Here is a 20,600-nt window from a genome sequence, read left to right as displayed (position 1 = left end):
TATAATATATAATTGATTTGAGAAGTATTAAGTAAATGAATATCAATTAGTACTATATAATTTTAAAATTCTGAACTAACGTATTGTCGATCTTAAAGTGACATTTGTAACTACATTATAAATAAAATTGCAAAGCTCTACACACAACCATGGGCAGGCGCCACACAAACATATATATTACATATGATAATATAATCATTATTAATTTCAGTAATCATAAGGATATGGAATTAGGCTATATACTAAAAAAGTATATCATATTATAACAAGACCGACAATGAAATTAAAGTATTAGTTCCACTGTATGAAAGAGAAAAGTTGTGATTTTTATCATGATTAGTTTTTAATGATGATACATCTACTTGTAAACAATTAATTCATCATGTTTAGAGTTAGAATGTGTAAAAATTAATTCAAGATGCGCAGCCCATAAAGATATTTCATACAAATGGTATAGATGGTTTCTATTAAAAAAAAAAAAGGTATAAACCCCCATTACCTTTATAGTTTTTAGTGTGCATAAAATACTTTCTTGAGTGGTTTTGATTCATAAATACTACTTCCTCCAATTCTGTCAAATAAATAAATAAATAAATAAATATAAATATATATATATATATATATATTAGATATAGAGACAAGAGAGATTAATAATTGGAAACAAACCCATGTGGTGGTTTTTGTTTGCTAGATAGGTTGGAGGCATCTTTAATTGTGAGCACTGTTGTGAAACCATTGATATTATGCTAGTAATTGTAAATAAGGGAAATTTTGGGTTCTTCCTCAATCTTTTTCACGTAGAGCAAATAGAAATGAAAAAACTAAAAGAAATTTACTAGAATGAAACATAAGAAATCTCATTCAAAGGTTTTGTAGCCTATTGTTACTTGTTAGTTAAAAAGAAAAAAAAAATGTGTATACAAAAAATAAACTAAACCGTTCTGCTCTAAAAATGTGAATCTTCCACCCTAGATAGATAACTGTAGTACTCAAATATTAAAGCTATAAACTTTATAAATATAAATTCAATAAATCGAAATTGAAAATAATACCTTGTCCTACGTACTCTTTCTTCTCAGACCTGGGTTGCTTCAAAGGCTTTGCCTTTCCACCTACGAAACCAAAAAAAGAAGAAAAAGAAAATCTCTGTAACTTTTGATTAATTGCACTTTAGTGTAATCGATAGAATAGAATATATCCAATCTAGAAAGAAAGTACCAGTTGTAGAAAGGTTCTTGAGTGTATTCAAAAAATTGAAGACAACCAATCTAGGAAGTATTGTAAGTTGTAAGGTACTATTAATAATTTAATATTATCTGCCTCCCATCTCCTTTTTTTTTTATTTTGCAATTTGGGGTTTCAACTTTATTTATTTATATAAGGACTGAAACTCTAACACATATAACCAATGTGGAATAAACATCATTTTTTTTTAGGAAACAATAATACTTATTAGAACACACAAAGTGGAATAAACATCATTTTTTTTTAGGAAACAATAATACTTATTAGAACACACAAACACGAATAAGTATTACTGTTTTTTTTAAAAAAATTATTTATTTATATTTTTTAATAAGAGGAATATATATATATATATATATATATATTTATATTAACAAAGAAGCACAATAAGCTTAGAATTGCGAGGTATTAGCAGTATCAAGGTCAAGCTTACACGAAATTGATGCACTTATCTGGGCCAAGTTTACTCCTTTTTAATTTTTTTTTTTTTTTTTTTTTTTTTTTTTTAACATATATGCAAATGAAAGAGGAGTAAGCTTTACGTTATTAGAATGCCACAGTTAAACTTAAACCACAAAAGAAATTCTTCGGTTACATTTGGCATTGACTGAAAAATGTAGTTTATTTTTTATTTTATTTTATTTTTTTTACTACCATTCATGAGTCACATTGCACTTTTTGTACTATTCATAAATACCACTGTACTATTTCAGCTAGCTTTTAGTTTTATTTATAATACTTTAACAAAAAGTTTTCAGTTTCAACTAAATAAGCTGTTCCTAAACAGACTCTTTATTTCAAAAAGATTGGTTTTCTTCCTCTTCAACAATAAAAAAAAATACGGAAGTTGAATTTACATTTGCTAACAAAATGATTAACACAACATAAGAAACAAAGCATTATAATTATCCTAATGCACATAGCTGCAACCTTTGACAAAATCTCTAGCGCAAATGGAGATGAAATGAACTTTAGGAAAATAAATATTCTTATTAGTTAAACAATAAAATACATGTATCACATGTTCCATATACGGAAGGTCTTATGGGTTCTATAATTTTATTTATAATCACTGATATACAAAATTGTTTCAAATACAAATTGCATTTTGTTACACTGTGTTTATCTAAAATCTTATCAATATCACTCAAAGGGCTTATCATTATCTATTGAATTGCAAAAGCTTTATCACTATTTTGCAGTGTATTCGGGAATGAAAGATTCTTTAGCTGTGCCTTTGGATTATTTTCTTACTCTTTTTTTCTTTCCGTGCATTCTTCTGTATCTTCCACAATTTCTAAATTCTCTAATCTCTATCCACAATTTCTTAAAACACTATTTTTATAGTATAATATGACCAAAAAGTTATTAGGAACAGATAAACTATTGTTTCTATCTAAAAAGTTTTTGCAATTTGGTGAAGTCACTTGCCATGACCTTTAAGCCTTTACTGCAATTTGGTGAAATCACTTGGTACATCCATTGCTTTTAAACCTAACTTTTATGATTTAGAAAAAGTTAGAATTTAAAAAATTATAAATAAACAAAAAGTTCAAATATACCTAATCCAAATTCATGCTTTTAATTTTAAGTGTCAACATTTGTAGAAATACAATGCTGGCTCAAGGCATGAGGCAACTAGGAAATCGCCTAAGGCCCCCAAATTTTTACCAATAGAGTTATCTTTGTACCAACAGAAGTATTAATTAAGTTCCAAATATTTACCAATAATTAAAAAGCAGTTTTTTTTTTAATCAAAGAAAAACCAAAAAAAATAAAAATCTTTTCATTGAATGTGATAATGACCGTTTGTTTTTCTCAGTTTTAGAGTTTAGAATTCATTAATCTTCCACACACAAATGCTAAAAGAACTCTAATCTTTCACTAATAAATAAATTTATACTCAAATTTTATTTAGAGATATTAAATATATAATTTTATTAAAATTTTCAATTTCTATTTTTTAGTATTTGGTTGCTTCACTCAATGGATAATGTTTATTTAAGTGTATAGTCATCCAACGATTGATTTGTTTTAATTCGTAATTTTGCATCTAAAAAAATATTTTAAATAATTAAAAAATAACAAAAGTTAAATAAATATTTGTTAATATTCAAAATATAAGAATATGTCTCACTTAAAATATTCGCCTTAAACCCCACAGTGACTTGGTCCTGTAAAAATATGTACTTGATTGTAAAGATCAACTAACAAAACTTGTTCCTCTCATACCCTAAGAGCATTCTTATTAAATGTACTAAAAATGCTAAATGCCATTTTTTTTTAGCATTTTTAGCACCTCAAATGATAAAAATACACCTACATCAATATGCTAAATCCTAAAAATTTTAGCATTGAACTACAGTGAAATCTCATCTTTGACACCTTACTATAGCAAGATGCAAGAGTTTTTTAATTTTCTTTTTCTTTTTCTCTCTCTCACTCACTCTTGTGTCGTGCCTTTCTTCTCCACTGCTTTCCTTTCTCTTTCTCTTTCTCCTTCTCAAACCACCATACGCTCTTGTTTTCACCTTCTAGACTACCACCTCCACCTCTACCACAAACCACAAATTCCTTTCCTAAGGTTTACCCTCCTTCCTCTTCTCCACCATTACCACCACCACCACCACCACAACCAACACCTTCGACTCACTATTACTCTCAATCTCAATCTCAAACTCTCTATGAGATGATGTCAGAGGAGCAACACCGCGAATCGAAACTCTCTGAAGACAGACGCCACAAGCTCTACCTCCGCGTTTCGAAAATCCTCAAGAAACGCAAATAAGGACTACGTTATTTCGAGACTGAAATAGCACAGACGGTTTGGGGTTTGGATTCGGAATCAGATACTGTGATGTCTTCAACTTGAAGAAGAGATTGATGGGTGAAGACGTGTCCAAGATTTTGGCTTTGCTCAAGGTAAACAACTGTACAAATAGACGTGTCCAAGATGTGGTGGGTGGATGTTGAGTTTTTTTTTTTTTTTTTTTTTTTTCCTCTGCTGTTACTTGTGGTTACGGTGGATCTGGCTGGTGGCGGTGATGGTGGGTGGATGTGCTGGGACAAAGGAGAGATAGACAAACAGAGAGGGAGAATAAAAAATGATAAAGAAAGAATATTTAAATGAAGTGTTAAAAAAAAAAATAGAAATTTTGATGTAAGGGATATTATAAAGTGATATGTTATATATTATAAAGTTGGTGTTTTAGATGCTAAATGCTAAAAATTTTAAGATGTTTGATGGGAATGCTCTAACGAAAAAAAAAAAAAAAAAAAAAAAGGGAGCTAGATCTACTTGTTGCTTTGTCCAAATATAAGCTCATAGAAGTCTAGTAGAGCCATTAAATTCTCCAAAAAAAACATAATTATATGGCAAAGTATTCATCACACATATCCTCTTTTTTCCACCAACCCCACCCACCCCCCTCCAAAAAAATAAACACATATATATATTGATGGGTAGCTAAAAAGTCTGCATCATCTATTAGAGTCCTCCATGTTCGTCCAAGAAGGAAAAGGTTATCATCCAGAGAAGTGCAAACAATCCCAAGATGAAGTTAAGTCGTTTAAGTGAGTTATAGGTTGTCCAAAGGAAAATACCTATAGATAACAGATGAACACTTAAGAGATTTTAAGGTATTTTCTACAAACCAAGTAACAATTATACTACAATCTACTATTCCGAAACATGGGGTGAATTTTTTGAAATTCGCTTCATTCTCTCCACTAAGTCCACACAACATTTTCCATTATTAAAGTGACACCTAACAAGTAGATCCACTAAACTCCCTATAAAAGGGACCAAGCCTCACCAAACCAAGGTAGGCACAACTATTCATCCACTTATCATACTTAAGTTTTTGAGAGAAATATTGACTTAATTGTTAGGGTTCTTGGCCGATTCCACCCTAGTCACTTTCGATAGTTTTTTCTTCTTTTTCAAGTTGTTGATCCACCATTGAGTTTGAAGTGTACAACCTATTGGTTTCATACCTCATCATATATATATATATATATATATATATATGTGATTTTTTCAATATTTGAGAAGAATAGTTATATATTTTAGATCCTAAGTTAACATTGTCCAAATGTGACCATTTATGTGTGAACGACAAAACTTAGACACAGTTTCTAAGTATTATACTTTAGCTTTTTTAATTGAATAATTATGTGGTTGAATACAATAAAAACATTTTGAAATCTTTTAAAGGACAATTAAATTCAATCATATAGTTTACTATTTAATGTAACCATATGGTTGAATTTATTTGGAAAATTTAAGTTTTATCCATTTGTAAAAACCGTATACATGAGAGAGAGAGAGAGAGAGAGAGAGAGAGAGGTATTTGAGTGTTTCAGCGAGCATTGGACAGTATCAGGCCCAAATATAAAGGTCAAGACTGTAATTACATTGACCCATTAGGCTAGGGTAGGTATTAGTAGAATATTCCAGAAAAGAAAAAAAGAAAAATAAAAAACCCTAACCCTAGATACCTTTTTGGGCCACACGTGAGTAGCACCTGACTAAAGAAACGATAATGGAGCGCCGCAACCATCCTATCAACACCCAAAAATATTAAAAAGTACAAATTCTCTCACCAGGACCGTCCGATCTCACGCCACGTCATCGATCCGCGTGAATTCCCGTCTCAACGGCTCAGATCACACTTACAGAGCTACTGGTAGAACAAACGAAGAAACTCTCTTTCTCTCTATCTTTTCCCTCCCTGTATTTTTCCAATTTTCTGAATTTTGATTTCTTATTTAATTTTCTCTTTTTATCTTTCCCTAGAAAATTTCCAACAATTTTCTCGAGAAAACTAAGCTTTTCGTAAGATGAAACTCATGGAGGAGGAGATAGAATTCGAGGAGGAAAAGACGGTTAAGGTTTTGTATGAAGAAAAGCAAGGCCTTGAAGACGATGATGAGGTAGAGCTTGGTGATGAGGAAGAGGACGGTGAAGAAGATGATGAGGATGATGATGGAGATGAAGACGATGACGATGACGATGGAGATGAAGATGATGACGACGACGACGATGATGATGTGCAGGAAGTTTTGCCTTCCTCCGGTGGTCCTCCGGTGCACTCTGTAGATGACGAAGAGGATGACGATGAGGATGATGACGATGAAGACGGTGATGACGACGACGACGACGATGGTGAAGGCGATGATGATGATGATGACGACGACGATGATGCTGAAGGAGACGATGATGAAGGTGAAGAGGTAATAAATTTATTTTTCGTTAATTTTTTTTTTTTAATTTAAAATTTTTTCTACTTAATATTATAGATGAATTTCTCTGTGTGTGTTTAAAAGTAGTTCAGATCTGTTTGTTTTTTCATCTGCTATTTTTTTTTTAAATTTAAAAAGATAATTTAAAATTTTTTTTTTCTTTTATGGATTTTCAAATTTTTCGTTGAGATCTATGTTATGTGTGGATATTTTAAATTTAATGGTAAAAGAAGTCTTTTTGTTTTTATTATTTTTTGTTTTTAATGACTATGATACTAGACTTTTTGAATTAAATGATATATATGTTTTTTTGTAATTAAAAAAAAAAATTCTGTATAATATTATAGCCTAGATCTGTGTAAAAGTAGTTCTCAGATCTGTTTTTTATTTTTATCTGTTATTTCAAAAAGTTTTTAAAACAATTATTCTACTTTTTAGAGAGCTTATATTTTTTATTTTTGTGGATATCCAATTTGTTCTGTGAGATCTATTTTGGCCTTCAATCCTTTAATATTTTTATATATTTTTATGTAAATATTTTAAATTTAATGAAAAAAGAGATTTTTCTGTCTACGAATATATGATACTAGATCTTTCTGTATACCATATTTATATGCTCTATTTTTGAAGTGATTCAAAATTAATGTTATCACCTTGCTTTGTGTTCAGATCTGCAGATCTGAAGCCTTTACTGTCTATATGTTGTAAATTCATTACTATTTACTAGTTTGTTTTTGTTTTTAATAACTAGATTTTATTATGTGTTATTATGAGTTAAATGTTTACTGTTTTGTGCTCTCTGTTTTTATTTTTTTTTATTTTTAATTTGACAATTTGTTCTGTCTCAACTTGAACTGAGTAGCTCATTATTATTATTATTATTATTTTGGCCTCAGATTTGATCTTCATGTTCTAGTATATTTTGCTAATTTTAATTGTTTATTCTGTGCTATAGAGTTCAATTTTGTTGTTTTTGTTGCATCTAGTTTAAATTTCCTCATATATCTCTTTGGCCCTTGTGCAAGCCACGTATTTTTCATATGAAATTTTCTTTTAGCTGTTGGATCTGGAAGTTTTCTTCTTGAAGAAACACAGTCCATACTTTATTGACTTGGTTGAAGGGAATAAGAATCTTTGACCTTAAAAATCTCACATCTCTGAAGAACCCATTAAAAAGAAAACCACGCACTGTACTGGGTAGTTTGTTGAAGAAATTTCAGAACCTTAATGTAATTTTCCTCAGTTGTCTGTTTGTATGTTAGTTGGTTTGTGTTGCTATTCACTTCTGCTCTGATATGATGTTTTCTGTCTTTCCCTTTTGTTCAGTTCTTGGTTTATATTTCCTATGTTCTGACTTCTTATGTGTAAACTTTCCATGACATTTATGAACTAATCAATAGGAGGATCTGGGAACCGAGTACCTTGTCAGGCCAGTAGCCCGTGCCGAGGATGAGGAAGATGCTAGTGATTTTGAGCCAGAGGAGAATGGTGGCGGCGAGGAGGAAGAAATCGATGAGGAGGATGAAGACGAAGATGGTGGGAAGGTTGATGTTCCGGCAAAGAGGAAGAGGTCAGACAAAGATGATTCGGATGACGATGATGATGGTGGAGAGGATGACGAGAGACCATCCAAGCGATAGGGTTGGGCCTCTGCTTGGTTTGAGGACTGACCATTGAAAAAATAGGTCAATCTCTATTTCTCTCTCTCTAAAAATCCATCTCCTCTTTGTAGAAAAGAAGGATACAATGGTTCATGGTTTTTGTTTTTTTTTTAGTTCCTGTATTATCATGGTAGCAGTATTAGGGTCACAGTCTCTCTGGTTATGCCTAGTTATGTGGGACTTTTTAAGAACTATTTCAAAGATCTGGTTTAGGATATCTGTAACTTTATGAATTTAGATAAGATTGTAGACTTTGGAACACTTTTATCTATTAGGTTGATTGCGAGGTTCTTTTAGTGTCCATGTGCTCTAGCTTTTCTGAATTGTTGAATGGTTGGTGGATCTAATATTGAATATGTGATTTATTTATTTATTTTCCTTCAATTATGATCCGTTCGTTGCTGTTTGGCAATGGTTTGAATTTGATGAGTTCATGAGTTCTATCATGGAGAATGATTGGAGGACACAATTCCTACCTGCTCGTTTATACTTGATCTTTTTTTGGATGGATGGTGCAGTGTTTACAAGTATTGCATAGAACATAGATCTAAGTGATATGCTCAAATGGGTGCAGAGAAATAAGCATGGAAGAAATGCTCCTATTTGTAGTACCATCGTATTCTCTGCCCCGTGGTTTGGTTGGGTGCAAATCTGCATAGCTTTTTTTTTTTTTTTTTTTTTAATTTATAAATTTTAGGAATAGGCGAATAGCACATTTTTACGTTTTTATCAGGCCAGTCTTTGATTTGATCAAACGGCAAATCCAAAACCACTTTCTATAACCAATAATTTTATGCGACGTGTTTTTGGGTGAGGTGGCACTTCCAGAAGGGTAGTAATGGTAATGTCCTTAAATAGACAACCGAAAACAATTTTACCCAAATAAAGAGAGAGAGAGAGAGAGAGAGAAATCATTTTTTGGTTAACTTTGAAGGGTAAACGCATTGTTAATTGGTATGTGGCAGAGGTTCAACACGAAAGAGAAAAATATGGGACTCTAGGTAAAGGTAGTGGGTCCCTTGGATTGGATGTGCCCTTGGTCATTTGGACATCTCTATAGACTGCCCGATACAGGGCAGTTGTGTGAGAGTTGGTTTTACCATCTTGTCCTTATCATACCAGAGCCCCAGGCCCACAACAAGGGGCCGTTAATGCACAAATTTGGAGGGTGATTTTGTCCATCGACAATAATTCCCATCTGCCTTTATTGCATTCTTTTTCTGCTGCTGTATTGACTTTATTGCATTTTGTACGCATTAAATTTTGGCTTAGATATACAAAAATGAATTTACTGACTGGATTTGAATTTCTGATACAGATGGCGCTGCTGTGTGAGTCACCGAAATGATAGCATCCAGAAGGAACGACACAAGGATTGATTGATAAAGACTGCCAGACTGGCAAACAAATGGTATCATTGAGCTGAATGAAAAGAGGAGAGAAGATGAAGACAATTTTTCTATTTGATGACACTCCGTAGTTCCACGTCAGCTCAACTAACACTGGGCCTAACATTGGGCTCAAGGTTCACACTGAATTTGCCTAAGACCATATATTTAGCTCACCTAAGCCCAATACTGTTCGCGATTAATATGGGTTGAGATTAGGACCAATTTGGCACAGGTCATAATCTTTTTATAGTCCAAAACCAATGGATCGAATTTCAATTTAGGTGGGGGTGGAGTATGGTTCGTTTGGAATGACCAAGTATACGATTGTCACGGTCCAGTTTGTTTTTTTATTTTTTGATAATACGCGGTCCAGATTATTTTTTCGTCATTTCACTGTCAAATTTAATTATAGATCCCGAGGATTATATATAATAATTGACGTTAAAATTTTGGGATTAAAAGTTAAAGCTTGGTTGTCATTATTATGTCACACCATAATCATAACAACCACAATCCCAATCAAATTTGTTGACTTTAGGGCATTAGTTAGCGATTCATTTTAAGAAAGTTTTAACACTATTTTTATGGGAAATAAAAGAAATTATCAAAATAATTTTTTTTTTTCTTTTTTCATAAAAACTTTTTTTAAATAAATTATTAACCAATCTCCTAAGAAGATTTGTTAGCATTTTCTCTATTTAAAATCTAGTTAACAAGACTATTTTAGAGCATTTGTTAATTGATAATTTTAAGAAATATTTAGGGGCTGTTTGGTTTTTAAAAAACCATCACTTATCACTTCTCACTTAATTTTTGTTACTTATCAATTACAATACCCTAATTTCCTAAACTTCAACCATTTGGCACACTATTTTCAGCTTCTCATTACTTAAATATTTCTACTTTTTGTGGGATCCATACCTGAGCACTTGGTCAGAGCCTTCTGTTAGCCTACCTGCAGAACCCTCATTCCCCACCATTTTCTTCACTTCTCATTTCCTCTTCACTCCTGTTACTCACCCCAAACACAAACCCAAACCCATCAAAATGTAAAATAAAGAATCACTCAACTCACCCAATGCTTCTTCTCTTTCTCCCGAAACCTCTGTTCTTCAAATTTTTGGATTTTATGATATTATTTTCTTCCTTCCTTTCCTTCCTTTGCTACCATGTAAACCCATCCATGAAAGAAAGTTGTGTTGATTTCGTTATAAATTTTCCAAACCCTCCCACCGAAATTTCAAAAATCCCAAACAAGAAAAAAAAGCCAAACAATAAAAATAAAAAAATAAAAAAAAGAACACCTATAACTCAACACCATGGTCCATGGTGTTCTAAATACAAAAGCAGGACAACTAAAAAAAAAAAAAAAATCTAAACAAGTAATGGGTATTTTGAAACTCATTCATGTTTTTTCAAGGAATGGGTATTTTGAAACCCATTTATGTTTGTATTTTGAAACCCCAAATCCAAATCCAAATTCTATTTGTCAAACCCTCAAACCTAAATCAACCAAATCCCCAAATCCACAAACAATTACAAAGGAAGAAACTTTCAGCTCAAAGAAAAAAGAGAAAATTGAGCAAATAAATAGAAAGAAAATAAAAAAGAAAGAGTGTTTCAAAAAGAGGGTGAAGCTTGAAGCTTGAAAAGTTTGTTTCTTGATTTTTTTTTTAATGGATCTAAGACATCCTTACCTGGTCATAGAGTGCAGCGAAGACCAAAAATATTCTGTGATGAAGAACCAAAAAAAAAAAAAAAAAAAGAACAAAGAAAGAACTGAATGGAGTGCAGTGAACAAAGAAAGAAGAGAGAAAAAGAAAGAAAAGTAGATAAAAAAAAGAGGGGAGCGACCAGTGGGAGAGAAGGAAAGTGACTGGACAAGACTAGTAGGTCTCAGTCATGTGTGTTTATTTACAAAAATGCCACGGAAACTAAGTTTTGATAACTTGAAAATACTTAAAATGTGTTTTCAATTTCCATAACTCATTACTTAAAAATCAGAGAATTAAGTGATGAAAATAAAAACTGAAAACACATCCAAACATACTACTCAACTGTGAGATCTACCAATTTTGAGTTATGAGTGATAAAAACAGAGTTATGAGTGATAGAAACTGAAAATCCAAACAGTCCCTTAATATCATTTCCATGAAAGATGCGGAAATGATATAAAAAGTTGTTAAAAAAAAATTATTTGTTTCTTTTTTCATAAAAAGTTTTTAAAAATATTTCTTAAATCTTTGCCCATCCATTAACTTTTTCTCTTTAATCAAATATGGTAGCTTTTTAGAGTTTGTTTTAATCTCCTAAACAATTAACTTTTTTACAATAAAAATACCATCACAACAATTTAAACACCTGTAAATTTGATTTTCTCCTCAAACTTGGACCCACTATAATCTCTGCCTTTTATAACTAATGACTCCTGGTTGATATCAGGTAAATCTAATGGTTGATTTTTGCTCTGACCTTAGCTTTACTCAACTTTTTATACGTTGTTCCTCTCTAGGCTGTTCTCCAAAGTTAAAACAAACTCGCTCTTTTCCATAAGCGATTTGTGCTAGTGCACCCCAGTGAGGATTTGCTGTCCTCTACATAACCCAATCTTGGAGGCGAATTAGCTATTATGGGATAGAAGGCGTATTGGAACAAAGCCACAAGCCCACAAGTTAAATGATTACAACAGTAATTGATATTACATCCATAGAACCCAAGGGTCAGACCTTAAAAACTGATCCTCAAAGCCCTACATATCCCAGATAGATGCAAAAGCACGTGTTATCTTATCTCAATAACAAAGGCAAATACAGTTTCAGCTTTCAACCAAATTTGAAGCCCCCAGGAGGAGGGTTAGGGTGCCTAGTATGAAAATTGAAGTCTTGGTTGGTACCATCTTGGACATTGTGCTCTTCTTCTTCCTCCTCAACCCAATACCTCTCAAGAATCTTCACAGCCTTCTCATATATCTCATTGTTGTCATGGCTTTGTAGGTTCTCTAATTTATCCAATCCATCACATTCATCAATTATCTCTGCATAGACATTAACTACACTATTGCCTGACTCTTTGTCGGCCTCACCAATCTTTAAAATGTTCTCTAGCCCCTCGAGGCACACTGTTACAATTCTTGGGTCAGGGCATAGTAGAAGATCACAGAGTGGCTTAATACAACCTTGGTTCACCAAATATCTGCAGAGGTGTAATGGTAGAAATCAGCTGAAACAACTATTAGGAAGAGTTCTATCAATTAAAATGGTCTCATCAATATAATAATGAAGATGGAAGTGATAAGGATTGAATTGAGGGGAAAAATAGAGTCTCTACCCAAGGTTTAGCAACAGTTAGTTCAATATATTTATCAAAAAAACATATTCAGCACTATTATGAAAGTATAACTATTATTAAAGGGAATAACAAAGAAAAGCAAGCCAGAGGAAAGTAGAGGGTATACACAAACATACTGAATCTGTTCTCGTGAACCCCCAGAGGTGGCATTTGAAATAGCCCATGCAGCCTCCTTCTTGACCTCAAATTCAGCATGTTGAAGCAAGTTCACAAGAGGAGCAATGATGTTTGCCTCAATAATAACCTGTTCAATTGAGAGAAGGAATTGACATTTTAGAAACATTTTGCACTTTGGAAAGGTTTACCATCTCAAGTCTTAAGATAGACGAGACTAGGAGGACAATTTGACCACCTATTGGATTATTTTGATTGAAAATAGAGTATTGGAAGAACTGCCAAGTAATGGGAAATCTTTAAGTTGTCTAGGATACTAAAATATAGAAATTAATATTTTTAAAGATTGAATATAATTGGGATATGACTAGGCTACACCTTGGACATAGCTCAGTACATTTTTGATGGCCTCATTTGAAACAACATGATCTTGTCCTTAAGATGGACTTCTTATAGATAAATCGGTGTTTGTTCCATAGGTTTTCTTCAATTAAAAAAAGGGGGGTTGTGGCAGGTGGGATCGGTTGCTTAACATATTAGGGTGAATGCCCTTGAATTACTCAGCAACTAGTTTTGGCGAGTGGGTCAGTTACCCACCGTAGGTTTACTGAATAGAGGCAAGTTCATAGGGCTGGTCTTTGTAAAGGTTCAGCATGTTATTAAAAAAAAGGCCCCCCGCGCATAAAGAAGTATCATTTCAGGGCTACAGTTCCTTGAAGTCCTTAGGGCCCATTTGGATTGAGGGGAAGGGAGGGGAATAAAGTAGAATTGGCTGAAAATAGGCTAATTTTGGACCAATTATACTCTACTCTCCCTCCCTCCCTCTCCTTCAATCCAAATGGACCATTAGTCTCATGACTAGACAGAAACAAACACACAGATTTTCAATAACTAAACTGATTTTAGGAGTATCATAAATAAATTGTCACCACCATAATAGTTATGACACAACAGAATTTTTGTCCTGAATTAAATGCTGCAATTATGGCAGAGCCAGTAAGCAAATATAATAATCTGAAATGACAAGGTTCTAGAACAGGAAGCAAATTAAAGATTTTCATGAAATTTTGAAGAACAATTCATTTCAGCCTATAAGTAGCACATCATGGACTTTGTACAATGCCAATTAGTAATGGAATGCAACATGCTGGTTATGAGTGCCTTGTGCATACAAATGGTTAGGAAACTTATTGGAAAAACCCCACAAGAACTGAGCATCTCACCTGTATTTGACTTCTATTACCAGCAGTGATATTTGAAATAGTCCAACAAGCTTCTTTCTTGATGCTCTTCTTGTAATTATGTGTTAGTAGTTGGTAGAGTAAAGGAAGCCCTTGATTGTCGATTACAACCTGTAAAAAAACTTCATGAATCACCCTTGATCATGAACATAATAATAATACACCACTAATCTGATGAAAAATATACCACATATAAACCACTTCATGCAACTAATTTTCAAACAAAACCTAGAGTTCTCAAAACCAAGCAGGCAAGAAAATATTGGGGCAAAGATTACACCTTCAAACTGGTTTGGGGGGAAATTCCTCCAACCTGCTACGTGGTAACTCAAACGACCATCTACAAGTAATTTTAGTCACATGACCTATTCAATGAGTCATGTGACTTGTTTGAATAATCTAATGAGTCCTCTGATTTAACACGTGGATGGTTTTAAGAATCGTCACATAATGGGAGGAGATTCCTCTAAATCTGAAAAACTTTATCCAAAACATTACAATAGTGAAGAACACCTTGACATAAAGGACAACAAGAATAAACCCCTATAGATAACATTTTAGGTCTCCTTGGTTTGACATGGCTATTTCTGAAAATCAAGGAAGGTTCGTGAACTTTATAACTTTCTTCAACCCCAGTAAAAAGTCTTCTTTTATCTAGGATTAATGCCAAATTCTTCCCACTGTCTAAAACACTACATTTGAAGTTCCACATCAGAAAGAGTGACAGATGGTTCCAGGATTCTTTAGTGTTGATTGCAAATGCAGGCAGTGAGCATGGTTTCACTGCCAGAATTACAGCACAACGGCCCATGGCAGAGGTGGATTGCTAATAGTGTTTATAGATGGGCCAACAGCATGAGCTGATCTGAGTATTTGACATTGATGATTTTGGGTTGATAAAGCCAATGGTGATGGAAAAGTTGTGCTGAATACAGGGGATGTTGGCAGAGGCACCAAGGTAGAAAAGTGTAATGGTACCATTCAAACTTGCATGCACCACTAAAACTTGTGTGTGCACAAACATAACAGATAGAGACAAAGACAAATTAAAGTCAACATTTAAAGGAGCATTGGAGACTAAATTTGAGAAATCCTATCCCCCCCCCCCCTCATATCATCTCTACCATAATTTCTCCTGAAAACCACATCAACCAATTCTCTTTCCCCAATTATGTAACTCTTTTCAAGCCTCTGACCCACTGCCTCATCTGTAATTTGACACTAACACTTGAACATGTACGATAAGCACCTGAGTCTGAGGATCATCACCCGTGACAATGTTGCCTACAGTCCGAAGAGCAGGTATTATTACTGTTTGTTGCGGATGTCTGCAAGAGAGGGGGGTTGTCTGAGTTAGCAACTGTAAACTGATGGACGCCACAATGTATAACATGCAACAATAACACAGGCAAGCTGTAAACCAAACTTCTTAGGTTCACCTTTTCATATTTGAATTAAGCCCAATTTAGGCCCATACGTCTACATAAATCAAATATCAGATTCAGATTATTAAAATTGAAAATCACTTGAAGAGAAGCCAGAAAAAGGGTTGATTGACAATAACTTTGACTAATAAAACAAAAATATTTTGATAAAAAATATGATAAAGCATTTATAAATTAGAAAAAGAAGAGTGAGAGGGGGATAACAGAATTTCTAATAAAGTAAATGCCATCTTACACCAGAAGCTCCACAAGTCTTGGACAAACGCCTGCCTCAATCACAGCCTGAATTTTGTCGTTTGTGCCATCAGAAAGATAAGAGAGCGCCCAGCAAGCATCAGTTAAGACTTCTTCATCACTTGAGAAGATGAGGTGCCGAAGGGCTGGCAATGCAGGCTTAACCTGAACAAGTAGCCCAATTATACTTACAAAATTTATGTTATAAGCTCTGCCAAACTAGAGAGCTTCACAACCATCTCTTTACCTGCTCAAATGGTGCAGCTGGTTTGCCACGGCAGAAGTTAGACAAAGTCCAAGTAGCATTTCTTAGCATAGATAGTTTCGCATGCTCATTCAGCTGTGCCAATAATGGCATAAGAGCACCATGACTTAGAACAAGATCTCTACAACTTGGTGAATCACCAGCAACATTACCCAAAGCCCAGACAGCCTGCTCAGTAAATTTGAATCTCAGAAACAGGAAAATTCTTAGATGAATCAACAATTAAAACAATAGCAATGAAAAGCAACTACAGTAGAACCAACCTGTTCTCTAGCATCATCACTCGAAGTACCAAGAAGTTGCACAAACTTGGGAACAGCACCATGCTTGATTACAACTTGAGTATGCTCTGATGTCCCAGATGCAATATTGGTTAATGCCCAGGCTGCCTCAAACTGAAGATGAATGAATAATCAAAACCTGATGGTATATTGGGTAATAAAATTCTCTGCATAATAAATACAAGTTGAATCCCTAAAAAAAAAAGAAGGGAAAAATCAAATTAAGCACCAACAGTCCATACTTGCAATTGAGGCAGATCATGCCTATCAAGAAACTCTACAAATCGTGGAACAACACCCGCTTTGATCACCTCCTCAATTGGAGGGCAGCGCTCTGCACAAATATCCCAAGAAATTGTTCAACTTAAACAAGCAAATGACCAACCAATATTTAAAGGGAAAAGCATACATACATACATACATACCAAGAGTGAAACTAGGTAAGGAGAAATTTTAACTTACTAGTTTATGTATTTATTCATCTAGTCTTTTTAATTTCTATATATTAATTATTGTTCATTTTAGTGTGTTATATTTATACACATAGGCATGTAAAAATGTATGTGTATCTGTATTGCGTGTGATATATACTTTGCCCCCTTTAAAGTCAAGTCCTGGCTTTGCCGCTAATACATACATGCATGCGTAAAATCATATTATAAAAGCAGATTGCACTGGAAGAGAAGCATACACACCAATGGATAAGAGCTTTCTGAATTGAGTGGTCGCTTCCAATTGTGATGCTGGATCATTGGATTGTACTCCTTGTACCATCACAGGTAAACTTTCCAACTGCAATCAGCATTTTAGACTAAAATTTTATGTGAAATATCATTGTACCACATGCTCATGCGCATGTGAGCGAGTGCGCACACAACTTCTACAATTTTATTAGATTCTCGGACCCCAAAAGTTAAAGGTTAAATGTAATTTACAATAACAGCACAGAATTTCATTTCCACTAAAACCTCATTCTGGTGATGATAAAAATGGAACGAGCCGTTATAGGGATACAACAAAAATTTGCAATATTTCCATATTAGGCTACCACCTTACACATGGGCTAATAATAAATTATCAATTGTCCTAAAAGTTTAGGCCCGTTTGGTATGGTACATGTGTTTAAAAATTGAAAATTGTTATTTGAAAAAATTTGTGAAAATACGTGTAGGTGAAAAAAATGCTTGGAAATACATGTAAAATTGTTTAAAAACTGAAAATGGTGGTTTGAAAACACAGACCAAACACCCCTTAAACTTTCAAAAAATGCTGGATTTAATCAATTAATCATAATTCTAACATTCTATTGAAAAAAATTAAATTGCAGATCATGGTGGCCCATGTGTGAAGTGGTAGGTTAATTTGGGAATGTTGTGAATTTTTGTTCTATTTGTAACTTTATTTAAATGGAAAGATAATTTCTTTTTGTTTCAAACATAATTAAAACTCAGTATTAGGCTATTAGCTTAGATAATAGTTGTATTAGTTACTATTTCATATAACATTTAATTTCCAATAACCCAGAAAGTAAAAAAATAAAACCCAGAATTTATATTAAAAAATAAATAAAAACCATTTTGCACAAAGAAACAGAATCTAACTGAATGAAAGCTACATGGTACATACTTAGAATATAACTGATTCACTGAATGAAGAAAAAAGAGCTCGAAAAAAAAAGTGAAAACCTTTTGTTGGATCACAGAAGCACTGGCAGATGGGGTTCCCCTTTCATTGCTTTGCTGAGATTGAAGAAGAAGAAGGCCTTCTCTTCTTTTCTTGAGAAGGCTATCTTCTCTCTTGCTCTTCCTGATCTCCACCAAATTGTCCTCTCTCCTCCTCCTAGCTTCGTCCCCATCCACACCGCTCTTGTAGGATTTCTTCCTCACCTCCGTCCGCGAACTGGGTCGAAGCGACATCGTTCTATCTCCCTCTCTGTCTTTCTCTTCTCAAAGTGCTTTCAATGTGTTCGACGAAAGTCCCAAAAGAGAGTGATAAAGTGATTGTTAGATCAGAACGTGTAGTGAGAGAGAGAGAGAGAGAGTAAAACAATAATTTCTCTCGCCGCCCCATGCTCAATTAGTGGTTTGGCACTTTTTTTTTTCTTTTTTATTAATGAGAATCAGTGGTTAGTACTTTGGTTTGCAATTTTTATCTGTTGGGAGATGTGTACTTTTGTTTTGGGACCAATCTTTGCTTTGGTTATAAATGGATAGTTTGTTGACTTCGGAGGACTTGGTTCAGTTGAGGGTTGGCTGAAGACTGAAGTCAGCGCAGCTTGGTGGCGAAAATGGCCAAATGGCCATCAAAATCTAACTATTTAGTTAATAGACCCATTTTGAAACTATATAGTTTATTAGCAATTCGAGTCTCAGAGACTCGATTTACAAACAAAATTTTTTTTTTTTTTAAACTTTGAGTCTCAAGCGCAGCCTCATCTCACCGGATCGGATCAGATCACAGAGGGAGAAAGAGTCAGATCAGATCAGAGAGAGGGAGACCAGATCAGAGGCCGCACGACCTGGGCAGCGCGACCTGGGTCGCGCGACGCCGCGGCCAGGCCGCCGCGACCCAGGCCGTCGCGCGAGCCCCAGGTCTCGCGCGACCTGGGTCGCGCGACCCCCGGCTGCGCGCGAGCCTAGTCGCGCGAGCCAGGCCACCAAGCTCGCGCGGCCTGAGGTTCGCCGCGGCCTGGGTGGATCTAATTTTTTCTGGGTTTTTTCTTCGTCGTCTTTTTTTTTTTTTTTTTTTCCTTTTGTATCTGATTTCATTTTAGTTATATATAGGCTTATAAATCGAGTCTTTAAGACTCGATTTTTAAGCAGCCGAAATATGATGAAAATCGAGTCTCAAAGACTCGATTTTCAGATCAAAATCGAGTCTCTTATACTCGAATTGCTAATAAACTATATAGTTTCAAAACCGGTCTACTAACTAAATAGTTTAGATTTGATGGCCATTTGGCCATTTTCGCCCAGCTTGGTGCAAGAGTAAGACATATTGATAATTTTCACTTTTTCTTTTTTCATTTTTCATTTTTTGGGATAATAAAGTCATACTTGCATTAAACCAAGCAAGAAATTGAGTCTTTCTAGTCCTATTAACGAGTTTGACTTGATGAACTAGAGTATGAGTTACTCCATTTACCTCACTTTTAATAATCCAATTAAAAGTACAATTACAAAGCAACTTGCACGGTTCCATTGCATTATAGGAGCATTCTTATCAAGGATTGCAAAAAATTTAGCATTTACCCTTTCAAAACCCATTTTTATAACATATAACACACCACTTTACAACACCACTTCCATCAAAACTTCTATTTTTTTATCATTCCATTTAAATATTCTTTCTTTATCATTTTTTATTTTTCCTTCTCTCTCCTCTGTCTCTCTCTTTCTCAACCCAATTATTCTCAGCACCACCGGCCACCGCATCCACCCACGCATACCACAACCACCACATCCACCCACCATCGCGGCCCACCAGCCACCAGCCAAATCCACCGCAACCACAAACAACAGCAGAGAAAAAAAAGAAGAAAAACCTCCACATCCACCCACCACCCCCACCACATCCACATCCACATCCACCGTTGGACAAAAAAAAAATCAACAGCAATCGGACCAAATCACCACCAACCACAGCAAGAAAAAAAGGAAAAAAACCCACAAACCACGGCCAAATCAGACCACAACCCACAGCCAAAAAAAACCCACAAACCAAATCAACCAAATCGGACCACGACTCCTTCGATCCACGCTCCGACCCGTGCTCCATGGTTGACCTCCAAGCTCCGTCGCACAATCGGAGCCCAATTGGACCCAAGAAGAACCACGCAGAACAAAAAAAAAAAAAAAAAAAAAAAAAAAAAAAAACCTCCATTGCCGCCACCGGAGAACAGCCATCGGACCCATGATCCATGACCACAATCACCGAACCATAGCCATCGGCATCCCACAATCGCCGGAGCACAATCATCGGCGGAGCCCACTCATCGGTCGAGCAGAGGGAGAGAGAGAGCAGAGCAATGATGAGAGGGAAGAAACGGGAAATGAGAAAGACAGAGACAAAGAAGAAAAGAAAGTGGGCCCCACTTGAATAAAAAATTAATATAAATTTTACAATTGGTGA

The 20,600-nt window shown here is 34.6% G+C and overlaps 2 protein-coding genes across 5 annotated transcripts; one reads left to right on the top strand and one right to left on the bottom strand.

Moving 5' to 3' along the window:
- Nucleotides 1-5,775: 5,775 nt before the first annotated feature.
- LOC126688875 (uncharacterized) lies at nucleotides 5,776-9,929 on the top strand. 3 transcript variants are annotated; one of them, XM_050383769.1, is made up of 3 exons: nucleotides 5,776-5,933; nucleotides 6,044-6,480; nucleotides 7,890-8,446. In XM_050383769.1, the coding sequence occupies exons 2-3, from the start codon at nucleotides 6,088-6,090 to the stop codon at nucleotides 8,127-8,129; spliced, it is 633 nt and encodes a 210-aa protein (XP_050239726.1). In that variant the 5' UTR covers nucleotides 5,776-5,933; nucleotides 6,044-6,087; the 3' UTR covers nucleotides 8,130-8,446. The 3 variants fall into 3 exon arrangements, with proteins under 3 accessions (XP_050239726.1, XP_050239727.1, XP_050239725.1); XM_050383770.1 differs by lacking the exon at nucleotides 5,776-5,933 and adding an exon at nucleotides 9,469-9,929 and having other exon boundaries at nucleotides 5,964-6,480; nucleotides 7,890-8,174; XM_050383768.1 differs by lacking the exon at nucleotides 5,776-5,933 and having other exon boundaries at nucleotides 5,964-6,480.
- A 2,221-nt stretch (nucleotides 9,930-12,150) lies between these two features.
- LOC126688874 (importin subunit alpha-4-like) lies at nucleotides 12,151-18,679 on the bottom strand. 2 transcript variants are annotated; one of them, XM_050383765.1, is made up of 10 exons: nucleotides 18,155-18,658; nucleotides 17,165-17,261; nucleotides 16,712-16,803; nucleotides 16,452-16,583; nucleotides 16,171-16,356; nucleotides 15,925-16,088; nucleotides 15,494-15,572; nucleotides 14,227-14,355; nucleotides 13,006-13,133; nucleotides 12,151-12,733 (listed from the first exon to the last, which is right to left on the bottom strand). In XM_050383765.1, the coding sequence occupies exons 1-10, from the start codon at nucleotides 18,383-18,385 to the stop codon at nucleotides 12,364-12,366; spliced, it is 1,608 nt and encodes a 535-aa protein (XP_050239722.1). In that variant the 5' UTR covers nucleotides 18,386-18,658; the 3' UTR covers nucleotides 12,151-12,363. The 2 variants fall into 2 exon arrangements, with proteins under 2 accessions (XP_050239722.1, XP_050239723.1); XM_050383766.1 differs by having other exon boundaries at nucleotides 12,424-12,733; nucleotides 12,996-13,133; nucleotides 18,155-18,679.
- Nucleotides 18,680-20,600: the final 1,921 nt, after the last annotated feature.

The sequence above is a fragment of the Quercus robur genome, chromosome 6 (assembly GCF_932294415.1).
Source record: "Quercus robur chromosome 6, dhQueRobu3.1, whole genome shotgun sequence".
Lineage (NCBI taxonomy): Eukaryota > Viridiplantae > Streptophyta > Magnoliopsida > Fagales > Fagaceae > Quercus > Quercus robur.
Note: the sequence above shows the minus strand (reverse complement) of the source record. Positions and strands in the feature narration are given on the sequence as shown.

Bases quoted from the DNA above. Each gene is read 5' to 3' on its own strand.
- LOC126688875 (XM_050383770.1), top strand. From the start codon at position 6,088: ATGAAACTCATGGAGGAGGAGATAGAATTCGAGGAGGAAAAGACGGTT. The intron at 6,481-7,889 runs GTAATAAATTTA...ACTAATCAATAG, and splicing joins ACGATGATGAAGGTGAAGAG to GAGGATCTGGGAACCGAGTA.
- LOC126688874 (XM_050383765.1), bottom strand. From the start codon at position 18,385: ATGTCGCTTCGACCCAGTTCGCGGACGGAGGTGAGGAAGAAATCCTAC. The intron at 17,262-18,154 runs GTTTTCACTTTT...TGCTGATTGCAG, and splicing joins CTTCTGTGATCCAACAAAAG to TTGGAAAGTTTACCTGTGAT. The intron at 16,584-16,711 runs GTATGGACTGTT...ATTCATCTTCAG, and splicing joins ATGATCTGCCTCAATTGCAA to TTTGAGGCAGCCTGGGCATT.